Source organism: Ailuropoda melanoleuca, chromosome 19 (assembly GCF_002007445.2).
Source record: "Ailuropoda melanoleuca isolate Jingjing chromosome 19, ASM200744v2, whole genome shotgun sequence".
NCBI classification, from domain to species: domain Eukaryota; kingdom Metazoa; phylum Chordata; class Mammalia; order Carnivora; family Ursidae; genus Ailuropoda; species Ailuropoda melanoleuca.
The window spans coordinates 1,121,380-1,135,591 of record NC_048236.1 but is presented as its reverse complement, the minus strand read 5'-3'; the positions used below and the strand labels follow the sequence as shown (position 1 = coordinate 1,135,591).

Here is a 14,212-nt window from a genome sequence, read left to right as displayed (position 1 = left end):
GGCGCGGGGGGGCGGGGGGGGCCTTTGTCCCCTCTCCCTTCCCCACCCCTCAGCTTCCCTAGACTTCCCTCCTAGGGGTTGGGACAGCACCCCAGAAGACAGTGAAGCTGAGGGAGAAACAGGAGGGGCAGCAGAGGGAGCCCAGAGCTGAGGGGTGACTGAAGCAGGTCACATGGCCTGGAGGCAGCTGGTCACATGACCACAGCCAGCCCTTCCCATCACCCCCTGCTGCCTCCTACTCGGGTGCCACCCTGGGCGCAGGAATTGCCAGGAACTGCAGCTGTGACAGGCACTGGCCTGCAGGGCCTGGGAGGGTACCACAGACTGCGCAGAACTTTTCTGCAGGTATCCCCACTGCCTCTCCCAACCGCACCTCGGCCTCCCCAGCCACACCCAGCTACACCCAGCCCTCGGATTTTCTGGGCTGGTTCTGGCACACACCCAAGTCTGTTTCTGTTTGGCTTTGGCATGCCCTGCTCATCTATTTATGTGCATATGTTTACTTATTAGTATATATGTATCCATGTGGCAGACCTTCCTTCCAGACTATGCTTGGTTCCGCTGCCATAAAATAAACTAACACTGCTGACAGGAAGCAACCCAGAAGGGCTTGCTGCAAAGGAGCTACCGTCCTGGGAGCAGTGGTGAGGGGCGGGGTGGGGGGGGGCGGGGTTCACCAGATCCGTCTGTAGGAGAGCACATGAACCGGGCCTGAAAGCCCGTAGATGGCTCTCGCTCAGCCCCAGCGTTACCTCGAAGGAGAGCCCAGCGTGGGTCGCCGGCCCCGGGAGCCTTGGCTAGGCCGGGCCCCTCTTCCTGCTCCGCAGCCTCTGCCCGGCGTCCCTGAATAGATGATTCTGCCCCCTTCTCAGAACATGTGTTATCTGTCCCTGATGTCTGTCCCCTGGGAGCGCTGGGGAATTAAAGGGCCCACTCGGCTGGATTCCACTCACCAGATGGGAATGCGGCGATAAGCAATAAAGAATGTGCATTTATTCTTTCTTGCCCACCCACCGTTCCCACCACCCCATCTCCAGACGTTAGGGATTTCCTCCCGAACCCAAGTTTTCACCCCGCCCCCGAACTCGCCCTGTGGGAAGTGGAGGGGGCTGGTTTTCGAGGCCGGGGATGCGGGGGGGCGGGGGGCGGACAAGTGGCCTGGGGGTCCCCTTCCCTCAGGCTGTGGAAACGGCCTGTGGGGAAAGCCTGAGGATTCGAATCGGGCCGTTCTTGCCCTTCTAGGAGATCCCCAAGAAGCATCAGCCGGGCGCGGCCAAAGCCGAGGAGCCCCTCAAGAGCTTGCCGGAGAAGAAGAAGTTCCGGCACCGGCCCGAGCCGCTCTTCATCCCGCCACCGCCCTCCTACAACGCCAACCCCGCCGCCTCGTACTCGGGCGCCACCCTGTACCAGAGCCAGCTGCGCTCCCCGCGCGTCCTCGGCGACCACCTGCTGCTGGACCCCGCCCACGAGCTGCCCCCCTACACGCCCCCGCCCATGCTGAGCCCCGTGCGCCAGGGCTCGGGGCTCTTCAGCAACGTGCTCGTCGCGGGCCACGGCCCCGGCGCCCACCCGCAGCTGCCCCTCACGCCGCTGACGCCCACGCCGCGGGTGCTGCTGTGCCGCTCCAGTGAGTCCGCGCCCCCCACCCGCCCCCCTCGCGGGGCTCCGGCGCCGCACCCCACGGCCGCCCCGGCTCATCGCTGGGCGAGGTGCCGGGCGCACGGAGACTGCGTGTTCGATGCGGACCCTCGGGGGAACCCCAGTCCAGCTGGGGAGACCCCGGAGTCAGAGTTGCAGTCCCTTTGGCGTAAGCGGACGGTTGACGTGTGCACGCACTCCCTAAGCCTGTGCCGCAGATAATCGTCGGAGACGCGTCCCCAAGTACATGTACGAAGTGGATAGATAGCATTTAGGGATTATTTGCAGGACCCCGCTTCCACATCTTGTGCACACGCTGTATAAAGATCGAGCCTGGAGAGCCCGGGAGCCAGCCAGTATCTCTTACTGGAGTGAGAATGGTTTCAGGGAAGAACGATAGAGCTTAGCCAACCAGAATGGGGGCGCCCGCTTCTCCTTCCCCCATGTGAGAAATGAGTCAGCCTGAGCCATTTAGCACCACATGCCATCCGGTTCCTTGAGGACCACCGGGGGTAACTCTGGCATGGGTCGGGTGGGAGAGGGGTCCCATTATGACCGTTTAGGTCACTTGCTCATTGCCTTTAGTGTCTTCAGTACCCTTCCTGTTGACCACTGACCTCTGGTTTTTGTGCTTCAGACAGCATTGATGGCAGCAACGTGACAGTTACCCCAGGGCCTGGAGAGCAGACCATTGATGTGGAACCGTAAGAAAAAGCCAATTTGGGGTTTTTTGGGGGTTTTTTGTTTGTTTGTTTTTTAAGAACAGAAGCTTCAGCTGAGGATGAAGAGCTTTGAGAGGTACCACCGAATGGGAAGTTAGAGGAATTATAGGATCATGGTACTTCTTACGTGCTGGTGTTTTAACAGGCTTCTGCCAAAGACTAAACACGTGCTAAAGCATGAAGCCCTATATTCGGAGAAGTAGTGTCCCCATCTCCAGCCGCATGGTTGTGGCCACGTGCTTGCACATCCCCAGTGACACTGAGCTCTCTACAAGTCTCCATCCAAATGCCCTTCCTTCCATGTCCCCTCCCTAAAATTCTTGGCTGGTCCTCCAAATAGGCTGGGGGGTATAATGGAAGAGAAAGGTACTATTTTCTTTCTTTCTTTCTTTTCTTTCTTTCTTTCTTTCTTTCTTTTTCTTTCTTTCTTTCTTTCTTTCTTTCTTTCTTTCTTTCTTTCAGATTTATGTATTTACTTAGAGAAAGAAAGAGAGCATGTGTGGGGGAGGGGCAAAGGGAGAGAATCTTTCAAGCAGACTCCCCCATGAGCAAGGAGCCCGACTTGATCCCACAACCCTGAGATCACAAGCTGGGTCCAAACCAAGAGCTGGAGGCTCAACTGACTGAGCCACCCAGGAGCCCCGAGAAAGGTGCTATTTTCATAGACAAGCTCAAAAAAACCAGGTGGTAGAGTGGTAACTACATTGAGTCAGGAATCTGAAAACCTGTGTTCCGGCACCATTTTGTTATTTGACCTTGATGAAGTTAACTTGTCTAGGCTTTATATATTTTTTTAAGATTTTATTTATTTGAGAGAGAGAGAGCACGCGTGCATGCACAGGGGTGGGAATGGGGAGGGCAGAAGGAGAAGCTGGCACCCTGCTGAGCAGGGAGCCCGATGCGGGGCTCAATCCCGGGACCCTGAGATAATGACCTGAGCTGAAGGCAGACTTTTAACCAACTGAGCCACCCAGGCGCCCCAACCTTTCTAGGCTTTAGTTAACTCACCTATTAAGTGAGAATAATTATCACTGCCTTGCTTACATCACAGGTCTTTGTGAGATTCAGATGGGATAATTTATGTGAAAGTGGCCTGAAAGGGATAAGAAATACAATAAGCACATTATGTTTGTTCCATTTTTCCTGGTTAAATGGTGCCAGCAGCCATACTCCGGGCAGCTGCTGCCTTGCAATTAGCACCCTCCCTGTCTGAGTTACAGCGAGCTATGACACTCCAGGCAGACTTCTCCCCCGCGTCCTGCAGCAGCTCTCCCCAGTCTTAAAGCTGTTCCTTCACCCAGTGAAAAGGCCATGCCTGGAATCTTAGGATCACACTCTGAGGAAATGCCCCTGCATTCTTCTTGCAGAAGAAACTGGTTTCCTTCTTTTTCGAGTTCCTGATAGTTTCTCTTGACCTCAAATTAAAGACCACACTGTTGTTTTCGTTCTTGTCCTTAAAGACGCATCAACATTGGCTTGAGGTTCCAAGCAGAGATCCCAGAACTTCAGGATGTCTCTGCCTTGGCCCAGGACACACACAAGGCCACACTGGTATGGAAGCCCTGGCCAGAGCTGGAAAACCATGACCTCCAGCAAAGAGGTATCAGCATGTGGGAAGAACTGGGTAGAAAGGGCTTGATCCTCTCACAGGAGTCTCTGGCTCCAGGCTGCGTGTGTTGGTCCATGAGACCGAGCTCTCTCTGATGCAGTGGCTTCTCATTGTCCCCAACAGTGGAGAATCTCCTGAATTTGTGCTGTTCAAGTGCGTTGCCCGGTGGAGGGACCAATTCTGAATTTGCTTTGCACTCTCTTTTCGAGGCCAAAGGTGATGTGATGGTAAGGAACGGTGAAAGTAGACTTCACAATTCATATTCTCCGTGTCAGAATTCTGCAAAGTATTTTCCTGAGTTTCTGTGTTGTCCCACATGCCATAAAACCAGTTCCTCAGATCAGGACCCATCAACATGCCACTATATTCCTTATCTCATTGAGTGGGTCAGGATTTAAAGCCTGCGGGAGAACCTGCCATTGGGCTTCTCTTCATGCGTCTGTTCCCAAGTAATAATTATGGTCACATCTGTCTTGGGAAATTAGAATTTCTTTTCAGCAGTCTTCTGAGTCACATCAGAAACCTGGCCTCCGGTGATAGAGATAGAAAACCTTACTGAGACAAGACTTGGCGTGAAGCAGCCTATCCCACTCTGCTGATTGTTTTCCCCTACTGTGGAAGTCAGCCAGTTTGATGTTCATAGAGCTCTTTCTTCCCTAACCAACAGAAAGGGTTTGCTGTGCACCAGCTGGGGTCATTCTTCCACTTTTGACACAGTCAGACCTTTGGTGCCATTTTCCCAGGATCCTAGCAGATCATAGGCCTGCTCCACCTGGCCTCCTGGCAAGGGCACTGAGTCACTAACCTCAGTTTCCCCTTTAGTAAATACATGACTTTGGTACCAAATCTAGCCTCTTGCTTTTTGATTTTATGAAAATGTGCAAGTAAACAAGTGTCCCAGTACTACCTTCTCATGAGATTATTGGTACGCTTCATGGATTTTCTAGAATGTTAGAGAACTCTCCTTAATCCTTCAAGACAAGTGTTGCAGAGAAGCACTTCTTGAACTTTTAATGTGCGCAGGTCGCTTGGGGCCTCTTCTTAAAATGCGGATTCTCATTCAGCAATTCTGGAGGTGGGGCCCAAGGTCCTGCGTTTCCAACCAGCCCCCAGTGGATGCCCATCCATGCTGTTGTTCCATGGACCATACTTGAGAAGCAAGATTCTAGACCTTGCTGTGGCCCTAACCCGTCTACTGTTCCCATCTACAGTTCCACAGGCGCCATTTTTTTTTAAGTTGACCAGGCTGAAGGAAGCATATTTGAAAGGGTTCTTTACCTAGGCTCTCTGGAAAGACAGTGTATAGTACAGTTATTACTAATACAACTATTTATGTTACTTGTAATGAAATGCGGTTTCTCTGCAAAAACAGTTATAAGTCACCCACTCATTTCCTTGGAGCCTTTCCCCAAAAAGTCAGTCTCCATTCAGACGAGGCCCCACCATCTCTCTGAGGCTGGGGCCTTCACCATGGAAGGAGTGGGGTCTCCACTGCCCCCTGTTTTTCTCTGACATGACCAACTGGTGGCAGGCACGGGCAGGGGGAGGAGTTTTGAGTGCCATGATGTGTGGGGTACTGGCCAGAAAGGAAGCCCCAGTTAGCAGAGTCCCCCTCTGGTTTTCTTTCCAGCACCCCCAACTCCTGGCTCTGTGGTGCAGACTCCCTTTCCCCCGTAGGTAATGCCCTTCCCGTGGCCCATAGACCTGTGACTGACTCTTGCCTTTTCTCTCCCCTGGGTCTGCAGGCTGCTCTGGAAACGCTGCTGCTGCGGAAGCCAGTCAGGTTAAAATGTCATCCTTTAGCAAATTACCACTATGCCGGTAGGTTGCCGGGAGCCTTGTGACCCATTGCTTCCTGACAGCAGGCTCTTTGCATGTTTGGTGGGGTCACTTTTTAACAGTAGATCGACCAATCCCGTCCTAATGGCGCCTTGTGAGCTCAAGGCCTTCTGGGGCATAGCTGGTGGGGCGGTTGTGTCGGCTGGGTACTCTCGGGTGTGTGTACCGGCTCCCGCCCATCCACGAGGTGGGTGATAGAGGACGGTGCCTGCACATGGGGTGGTGAGACCGCTGCACAGGCGGGAAGGAACCACAGAGGGGACAGCACAGAGACAGCACTCAGCAGCCCCTCGGCTTTGGAATCAGTGGACGTGGGTTCAGATCTGGCCTGCACCCCTTGGCCTTCTGGAACCTTGGTCTCCTCACCCGTGAAACAGGGCTCCTACTCCATCCCTTGCAGCATTTTTGTGATGATTAGAGATAGCAGATGTAGCACAATGCGTGGCATATTCTAGTAGTTATTATTATTCATTTATTGAGTACTTGCTGCATACGAGAAACTGTGCTAAGTACTAAGACAGACCTGGATGGAATCCTACCTCATGCAGTTTGGAGTCTGAGGAGGAAGTAGTCATCAAGAGCAGATCGCACTCAAGGCAGGAGAAAGACATCTGCATACGCGTATACGGTCATACCCATGTGCGTATATATGCTTGCATATATGTATATTGTACGTACACAGTACACACACATGTCCGTATACAGTGTGTCCTGTGACGGTGTGGGTTAATGATGGCATCACCAGGAAGGGGGAAGGAGAAAACACCTTTGAGAGTTGAATGTGGTAAGAACCACGAAGAGAGAAGGTGACAGGTCGGGGAGCCTGAAGTGACAAAATGAAGTTGAAATCAACATTTTAATTTCCAGTAATGGGTAAACCCATCCATTCTGAGGGCGTCCATGAGCCTTCCGGGGTCCTCCATTTCAGAGGGGGCCAAATCCTTCAGTGCCTCTGGGATTGTTAATCATTTGAAGGTTCCTTTGGTGCCTTGGGCAGACCCTGCATAGGTAGGTGCTAAATACTTAAGTGGGCTTGGGGACCTGGTCAAACCTTCTCTAATCCTTGGTCCAGACAGCCAGCTGTGGCCTAAGGTGAGGACTGCTCTACAAATACTAGAGTGTTCTCAGTGGGCACCCCACTGGGCCCACCACCCTTTGCCACACTTACTGTGCCCCTCTCGTGAGCCAGCCTTCCCGCCTGTCATCACAGCGGGGGAAAGGCCTCAGAAGCCACTCACCTGAGCACAGACAACCCCGGATGTCTGCCCGTGGGTCACTATCAGCACACAGGCCGCTACCGGAAGTAGGCAAGCACAGAACGGACACAGGGATAAGAAATCCATCATTTAACTAGGGCCTAAGCCAGCCAGTTTCTTCATGTTGTCTCCATCACTTCCTGCTTGGTGTCAGCCCCGAGTGTGGGTAGGAAGATGTGGGAGTTCTCCCTAATCTGCCATGGAAACAATTCAATCCTCTTAATTCCCAGGGTCATCTGCTGCCCATTAAACCCTGACAGGCTGTCCAGCCTCCTGGAGCCTGTCTCAGGCTTCTTTGTATAGTGGGTGAAACAGTTGGTGACAGGCGGCTTCCCAGGCATCTGCCGTAGCTGCCCTCACCCTTGGGGTGTTCAGGGTAGCCGGCACCTCTGGGCTGGTCAGCTCCAGCTGTGAGCAGCCTCGTCTGAGACCCAAACCCCCTCCGGTTCTTCCCCCCTGTGCCAAGCAAGTATTATATTGTTCTGTGTGTGTCATGACGTAATAATATTTGGAAAGCTATGGACTAGAAGCCGCCCCCCAACCCAAACAAAACAAAACAAAAATACTAAAATAATAGTAAGGATTTTGAAACTCAACTCTGCTAAAATTACCAGTCTTTTAGGGTCCCGAACTAATGTGCCTCAGCCTCCTTCCCCCACAGGCAAACTAGGAAGTGCTCGGTTGCCTCCTGGAATTTTCAGCCCTTGGAGGCAAGAGAGGTGGAGCTGAGGTGTGAAGGGTTGGTGTTCCATTAGCCGTGTGTCTCACATATGAAAAGGATACTCACATATGTCTGCCAGACATCTGCCTTCTCCAGGAAGCGATCACAGACTGGGCCTCCGAGAATCTGGTGTTAACTATGAGCAAAAAGGTCAGAGGTCACTGGTCCCTAAAGTCTGGCCTGACTCCGTCCCTTTATAGTTCCCTTCCAGGCCACAGAGGAGGCCCCAGAGCGTACCCCCATCACATGTCCTAGTTATCAGCCACCACCTCCCTCCCTCGGTTTGGTTCCAGGGTATCACTGAATCTCATCCCCACGGCCCCATCCTGCCTTGGCTTTTGTGCCCTGTTGGGTTGCTCTCCAGCAGGACTCTTGTCAGGTCAAATCAGCATCACTGGGACACTATCTTCTGGATTGCCTTTGGCTTTGGCTCTGTGGCTGTGGCCAGTGTCACCCCACCCCAGCTCCCTGCCCTGGAGGCAAGGCAGAACAACTGAGCTTGGAGGCGGAGGCTACAAGTTTGGGGAAGACAGACGGCCCCAGGCCTATGAAAAATCACTTCCCCTACTTTACTTATGACGTTTCCCACCCCATCCCAAGCAATTCAGTAAGAAAAGGAAAAAATGACCAGTGCTGGGGCCCAGGAGAGATACCAGTGTGGGTGGGCAGCTTGCCCAGATGTGGAGGCTGCTTGCCAATGCCAGAGGAACCCTGTACAAGATCCTTGGAGGAAGGAGCGTGCCTTTGCAGTGGCCCACAGCGTGCTAATCCACACCCAGGCTCACGGTCCGGCCCTCTCAGCACCGTCCACCCATGTGTGGGTAGCAGTTTGCAGATGCTCCCTGCTAGCTTTTGGGTTGGGTGGGGAAGGCCAGAGCATGGAGGACTCAGGGTGAGGAGGACGCCTGGTTGTGATTAAGAGGCTTGCTGCATCCTTGGTTTTTCCATCAAAAAACCATCGTTCCTGCAGATGGGTGCGGACACTGGTCTTATGCTTCCTGGCAAGGGTGCAAGGGTCCACTGCTGGCTCCCACCACAGCCCAGGCTCTTCCTGGGTCCCAAACCCTGACCTGACTCCAGACTTTGGGATTCCTGGAGGAAATACCCAGTTGGTGAAGACCTGTTCTCAGTCTTAGAAGCTGCCCAGTTTGATGAGGAGACAGACCTACGTACTCAAGAGAATAGTTTGCAAGAAACACAGCTGTGATGTCATTTTCCAGGCATTCTCAGCTCATGTCTCTGGAGAGTGGCTGGAGAGTGGTCACCTCAAGGGCAGGACCTGAGTTAATACTTACTCTCCAGCTTTGCCTGACACAACGCTGGCAAAGAAAGGGTCAGCGGACAAGCTTGAGGTCTGGATTTAGATGGAGGAGGCCTCCCTTCCTTCTGCCTCCAGGGAGGCCTTTGGCAGCAGCCAACTTCACCCTCCACCCCTAAAAAATTATTCAGCCTTTTAACCTTTCACAGAAACGAAGATCTGATTTCAAAACCATCCCCCTTTTCCTGCAGTGCACATGTCTTCCTTGTGTATGTGCAATAACAGCACCATCACAAAAGTTTTGTAAGTCTTGAGAGCACGACGGAAGGGCCCTCTTTAAAAGATCCTGAGCCCAATTCTCTCACCGCTCCATGTCTCTTTTTAATTGCCTGGGTTCGCTATAGATCGCCCCAAATTTATCCACAGTCCAGAGCCTGTTTCCCAGCAACCGAAGCTCAGAACATTTTTCCTCTGGATACTGTTCCAGCACCAGTTTCCTCAGTTAATTAGGCCCTTTGTAATTAGCCTTAATCGGCTTGTTAGGGGCCCCTGCTGATAACAGCCCAATAGCCAGGAATCCCCAGGTAGGACAAATGAGCGCGGGGGGAATGTCAGCCCACTAACCCTGCGTGCATGCTGAGTGGACAGCAGGGATCTTGGAGAGGAAGAAAGGGCACAGCAAGGGGAGGGTTAGAGGCAGCCCCCTGCCTCCGTTTTGTATTTTATCCTGGACTTTGTCCAAGACACAGAATCCAGGAAGGGCTGGCTTAGAACTTTGTCTAAAAATGAAGAAAGTGCTCCCAACCGACAGAGCCTCTGGGAACGAGACGCCTGAGCCTTTCCTTGATGGGATTACAGAAGGAATTTCGGGGATCGGGGAGCCACCAGCAGCCAGGAGTAAGGATGTGGGATTATACTCACACAGAACTAGGAACACCAGCAGAGACCAGCAGTCTTCCCCAGTGCCATTAATGCATGTCAGCAGGGGACAGTGTGTATCCCATAGGTATGGGCTGACATGGAATCTCCTCTCCAAGTGGCCAGTGACAGTTGTTGTGTACCTGCCTAGGACCAGACGATGCTGTCTGTCAGAGAAGAGGAAACTGAGAGCCAGGGAAGTTGAGTACCTTTGCCTGAGGCCACAGGAGTAAGTGGCAGAACCAGATTTGCAGACTGGGGTCTCTTGACTGAAGTCCCCTCCTTTTTTTTTTTTTTTCTTTCAGATTTTATTTATTTATTTGACAGAGAGCGTGCGCACAAGCAGGGGAAGCGGCAGGTAGAGAGAGAGGGACAAGCAGGCTCCACTGAGCAGAGAGCCTGACATGGGGCTCCATCCCAGGACCCCAGGATCATGACCTGAGCCAAAGGCAGCTGCTCAACCATCTGAGCCACCCAGGCATCCCTGAAGTCACCGGTTTTTATCACAGCACAGTGACTTTATCTGAGAAGAGCACATTCCGGTATTTTTAGGCTTGGGCCTGGGAATTCAGTCCAGGAGCCCAAGGGTGGAATCTCAGCCCCGTGGGCAATCTCGTGATCAGGATGTCATGAAGATGGACCCCGCTGTAGTGTGAGCCTAAGAATGGATTTGCTTGTCTGGGCCTGCCTTTGCCTCTGCCTCTCACTTCGTGGACGCCATTGTTGGACAGACACACATACGCGGTGCTGTCTTGTGCACAAAAGCACAACCTGGAGGACTTCATACAGGAGCCATGTTTTACTCTCTGGGCACATGCTCCCTGCCCCGGGCCTTGCAGCCCTCAGAGCGGGGAAGTGCTGCCCACTTCCAATCCAGGACTGGGATACAGAATGAACACTTTCGAATGGGAAGACCGAAGACCCCATCACAGAGCAGCAGCCCTAAGAACCACCGAGGAATCAGCAGGGGGAGTTCCTTTACCTCAGGAGGCTTGGGGCCCCCATGACAGATGGTCCAGGAAGCTTCCCATTCAGTGAGGTTGCAGCTGGCAAGCTCTTCGGAAGCACGGAGGGATATGCTTCTTACAAGTAGACCCAGGCATTTGACACTGCTGCTTGGGCAGTGATCAGGTGGTGATTCCACTCCTGGCGTGGGGTGGAAGGTGGAAGCAAGTGTGCCTGCCATAGAGACCCACTCAGGTGCTGGCCTGAGAAGGCTGCATGGCCCTTTTAGTGTCTCACCAGGTCTTAGAGCCCCACTCTAACTTAGGAAACGTATGGTCTGGCTGAGAGCGGGAAGGACTCTCATCGATCTGGTTGGGTGTCTTCATCAGCAAGATGTCCCTTTATTCCCCATCTGAGATGCAGCCCAGAGCTGCATGGGCTTTGGACTTGCAGGGGTGTCGCTTGACCAGGGGTTCAGCTGATGTGACGTGTCCCCATCATGATCCTCTTCCACCGTTGTATTTCTGATTCTTTTTCGCAGTTTTGATGGATACCTAAAGGGAACCATGGCTGCTCTTTGGTTATTCAATTCAGTTGTTGATAATCCTTTCTGTCTTTCTCTTTCTACCTCTGCTCCTGAGCAAGAGGAATATGGTTGCTGGCACTCCAACGCCCTGAACAGTACACAGAGTTTTAGGAACACTGATGGAACCGTTCTAGAAACCCAAATCCCACAGACCTCCTCTGCTCACGTCCACTCCGGCAAAGCTTCTCCAAACACCCAGCCTCTCTTCTCCTCCCTGTTGTGATGGCTACACAGCCAGAGATGTCCCAGCCTCCAGAATGTGTGGAAGATGCTTCTTTCTGCTGAGGATTAATCAGAAAGCCACTTCCCTTCTGGAAATAAAAATCAGGAGATAAACTTGCAAACCGAAGAAATCAGGTGGTGGCGGCCCTGTGTTTTGGAGGGCTGAGCCAGCCCAACTCCACAGAACATATTCTGAGTCTGGAGCCAGAGCTCTTGGCTTGGGGACGCATCACCCAGTCACACGGAGAAGGTGTTTATTTCAGAAACCTGAGTTTATGTCACTGACTCACAAATTCTCTTGAAGAGCCTGATTCACTAATTTTGGCTGAACCTTCCAATGGGAGAAACAATTCAGGTTTCCTGTATTTTCATCTTCATCAGTCGGCCATAGCAACGTGGAAATCCTAGGCTTATCCCGGTTAGGAGGGAAGGTGCTATGGTTTGGGTGATCGTAGCTCTGCGAAGTGGACGAATGTCAAAGGCCTAACCGTATACCATCCAAAGAATCAGAGATGTGGAGAACTCAACAAACCAGAAAAACAAGGCAGAGTTTTCTGCAAATCAGCCACAGGAATTGAGCCTTCCTTGAAGCCCCCAGAAATAGGACTTATCCTAGAAATAAGCTTTATGTCTTATCCCAAACAGGCCAGGACCACCCTGTCTGGTGATCTGTGTATCATGCTTTCTCATGTATGGAGGGGAAACGAATGTGAAAACCAAGTTCAGCCACCAGCGCCGACGCACTAACCCAGCGCTGCCGGGGGCCTCTTCCTCCTCGGTCTGTAGACCTCTCAGGGGCTGGTCCCACTCACCTCTCCAGCCTCACCTGCCTTCTCTTCACCGGGAGCTTGTAGTTAAATCACACTGGATTACTGCTCCTTCTCTGAACACCTCCATTTCCTCATCTGTAAAATGGGTAACAGGGCTATTGGTGGAGCCAAATGACTAATATCTGTGAAGTACTTAGAACCCAGCATAGTAAGCATCTGGAAATGCTAGGGGTTTTGTTGTTTTTTCCTAGCACAGTGTCTTGCATGTAGTAGACACCTAATACCTGTTGAATGAATGAATGAGTGAATGAATGAATGATCTCACTCTCACCTCTTACTTTTGCCTCAGCCACATTTTCTCCCCAGAATTCCCTGCCATCTCCTCCTTGCCTGAACTGTTTCTGTGGGTCCTTTAAAACATAGCTCAGGTGTTTTCTCTACCTGGAAGCCGGACCCCAGCCTGAGCACGAGGCTCGCGTTGAGCACCGTGGCCTGCTGGTTTGTCTCCCCGCTAGATGGCGAGCATCTTGGGGGGGGACTGCCGAATCCGCCACACGTTGAGGAGCCCTCGCCGTGGGAACGCTCGCACTCATAACTGCAGCATAAACCGTAGCTGCAGTTTGTGGGGCACTCATTGTTTTCCAGTTACTAANCATCTGGAAATGCTAGGGGTTTTGTTGTTTTTTCCTAGCACAGTGTCTTGCATGTAGTAGACACCTAATACCTGTTGAATGAATGAATGAGTGAATGAATGAATGATCTCACTCTCACCTCTTACTTTTGCCTCAGCCACATTTTCTCCCCAGAATTCCCTGCCATCTCCTCCTTGCCTGAACTGTTTCTGTGGGTCCTTTAAAACATAGCTCAGGTGTTTTCTCTACCTGGAAGCCGGACCCCAGCCTGAGCACGAGGCTCGCGTTGAGCACCGTGGCCTGCTGGTTTGTCTCCCCGCTAGATGGCGAGCATCTTGGGGGGGGGACTGCCGAATCCGCCACACGTTGAGGAGCCCTCGCCGTGGGAACACTCGCACTCATAACTGCAGCATAAACCGTAGCTACAGTTTGTGGGGCACTCATTGTTTTCCAGTTACTCAGCTAAGCACTTGTGTATTATCTTCTTTAACCTTCACAAAGATCTCAAAAGCCGAGGACGGTTAGAATTATTCCCATTTGTGGGTCACCAAACCAAGTCTCGGGAGTTCAGTAACTTGCCAAGGTCAAGGCCGTAGCCGGTATTTGAACCCAGACGTCAGGGTTGGTAACCATTACACTGCACTGGCTTTTTGTTCAAACGGGAGTTGGATATGTGTTCTATCACTTGCTAAACGGTCATGTTTTGTAACGAAGTAAGCAGCGCCTGAAAGTAGGGAGAATCGTGCGCTGTTCTTACGACGTCTCTGTTTTATAGGTTCGGACAAGTGGACATCCCTAGAAAGAAAACTGTTTAATAAAGCACTAGCCACTTACAGCAAAGACTTTATTTTTGTACAGAAGATGGTAAGCATGCTTTTTCCAATCGCTCGCTTGAAATCGAATTCGGGAAATTATACACCTAAAGACATACGGAAATGTTTGGTACTCAGTTAACACTCTCACGAGAAGGATGTCTTCCACCTGTCTCTGGTGAAGGATCTTAGGGTCGCTCGGGTGCTAGGGATGTAAGGGAGAAGCAGAACCTAGATTATTTGGACATAGCAGTGGTAGGACGTTATATTTGTCTTAATAAATA

General features: G+C 52.0%; 1 protein-coding gene across 14 annotated transcripts in view; it reads left to right on the top strand.

Annotated features, from left to right (window-relative positions):
- The window catches only part of TRERF1 (transcriptional regulating factor 1), a 221,450-nt gene that overhangs the window by 184,499 nt on the left and 22,739 nt on the right, over positions 1 to 14,212 (top strand). For all 14 annotated transcript variants that reach the window (XM_034648032.1, XM_034648033.1, XM_034648030.1 and 11 more), the window contains 6 exons: positions 1,243 to 1,627; positions 2,276 to 2,342; positions 3,821 to 3,960; positions 4,093 to 4,196; positions 5,715 to 5,790; positions 13,892 to 13,980. In XM_034648032.1, coding sequence (XP_034503923.1) covers positions 1,243 to 1,627; positions 2,276 to 2,342; positions 3,821 to 3,960; positions 4,093 to 4,196; positions 5,715 to 5,790; positions 13,892 to 13,980 — 861 coding nt within the window. The remainder of the gene's footprint in view (positions 1 to 1,242; positions 1,628 to 2,275; positions 2,343 to 3,820; positions 3,961 to 4,092; positions 4,197 to 5,714; positions 5,791 to 13,891; positions 13,981 to 14,212) is intronic.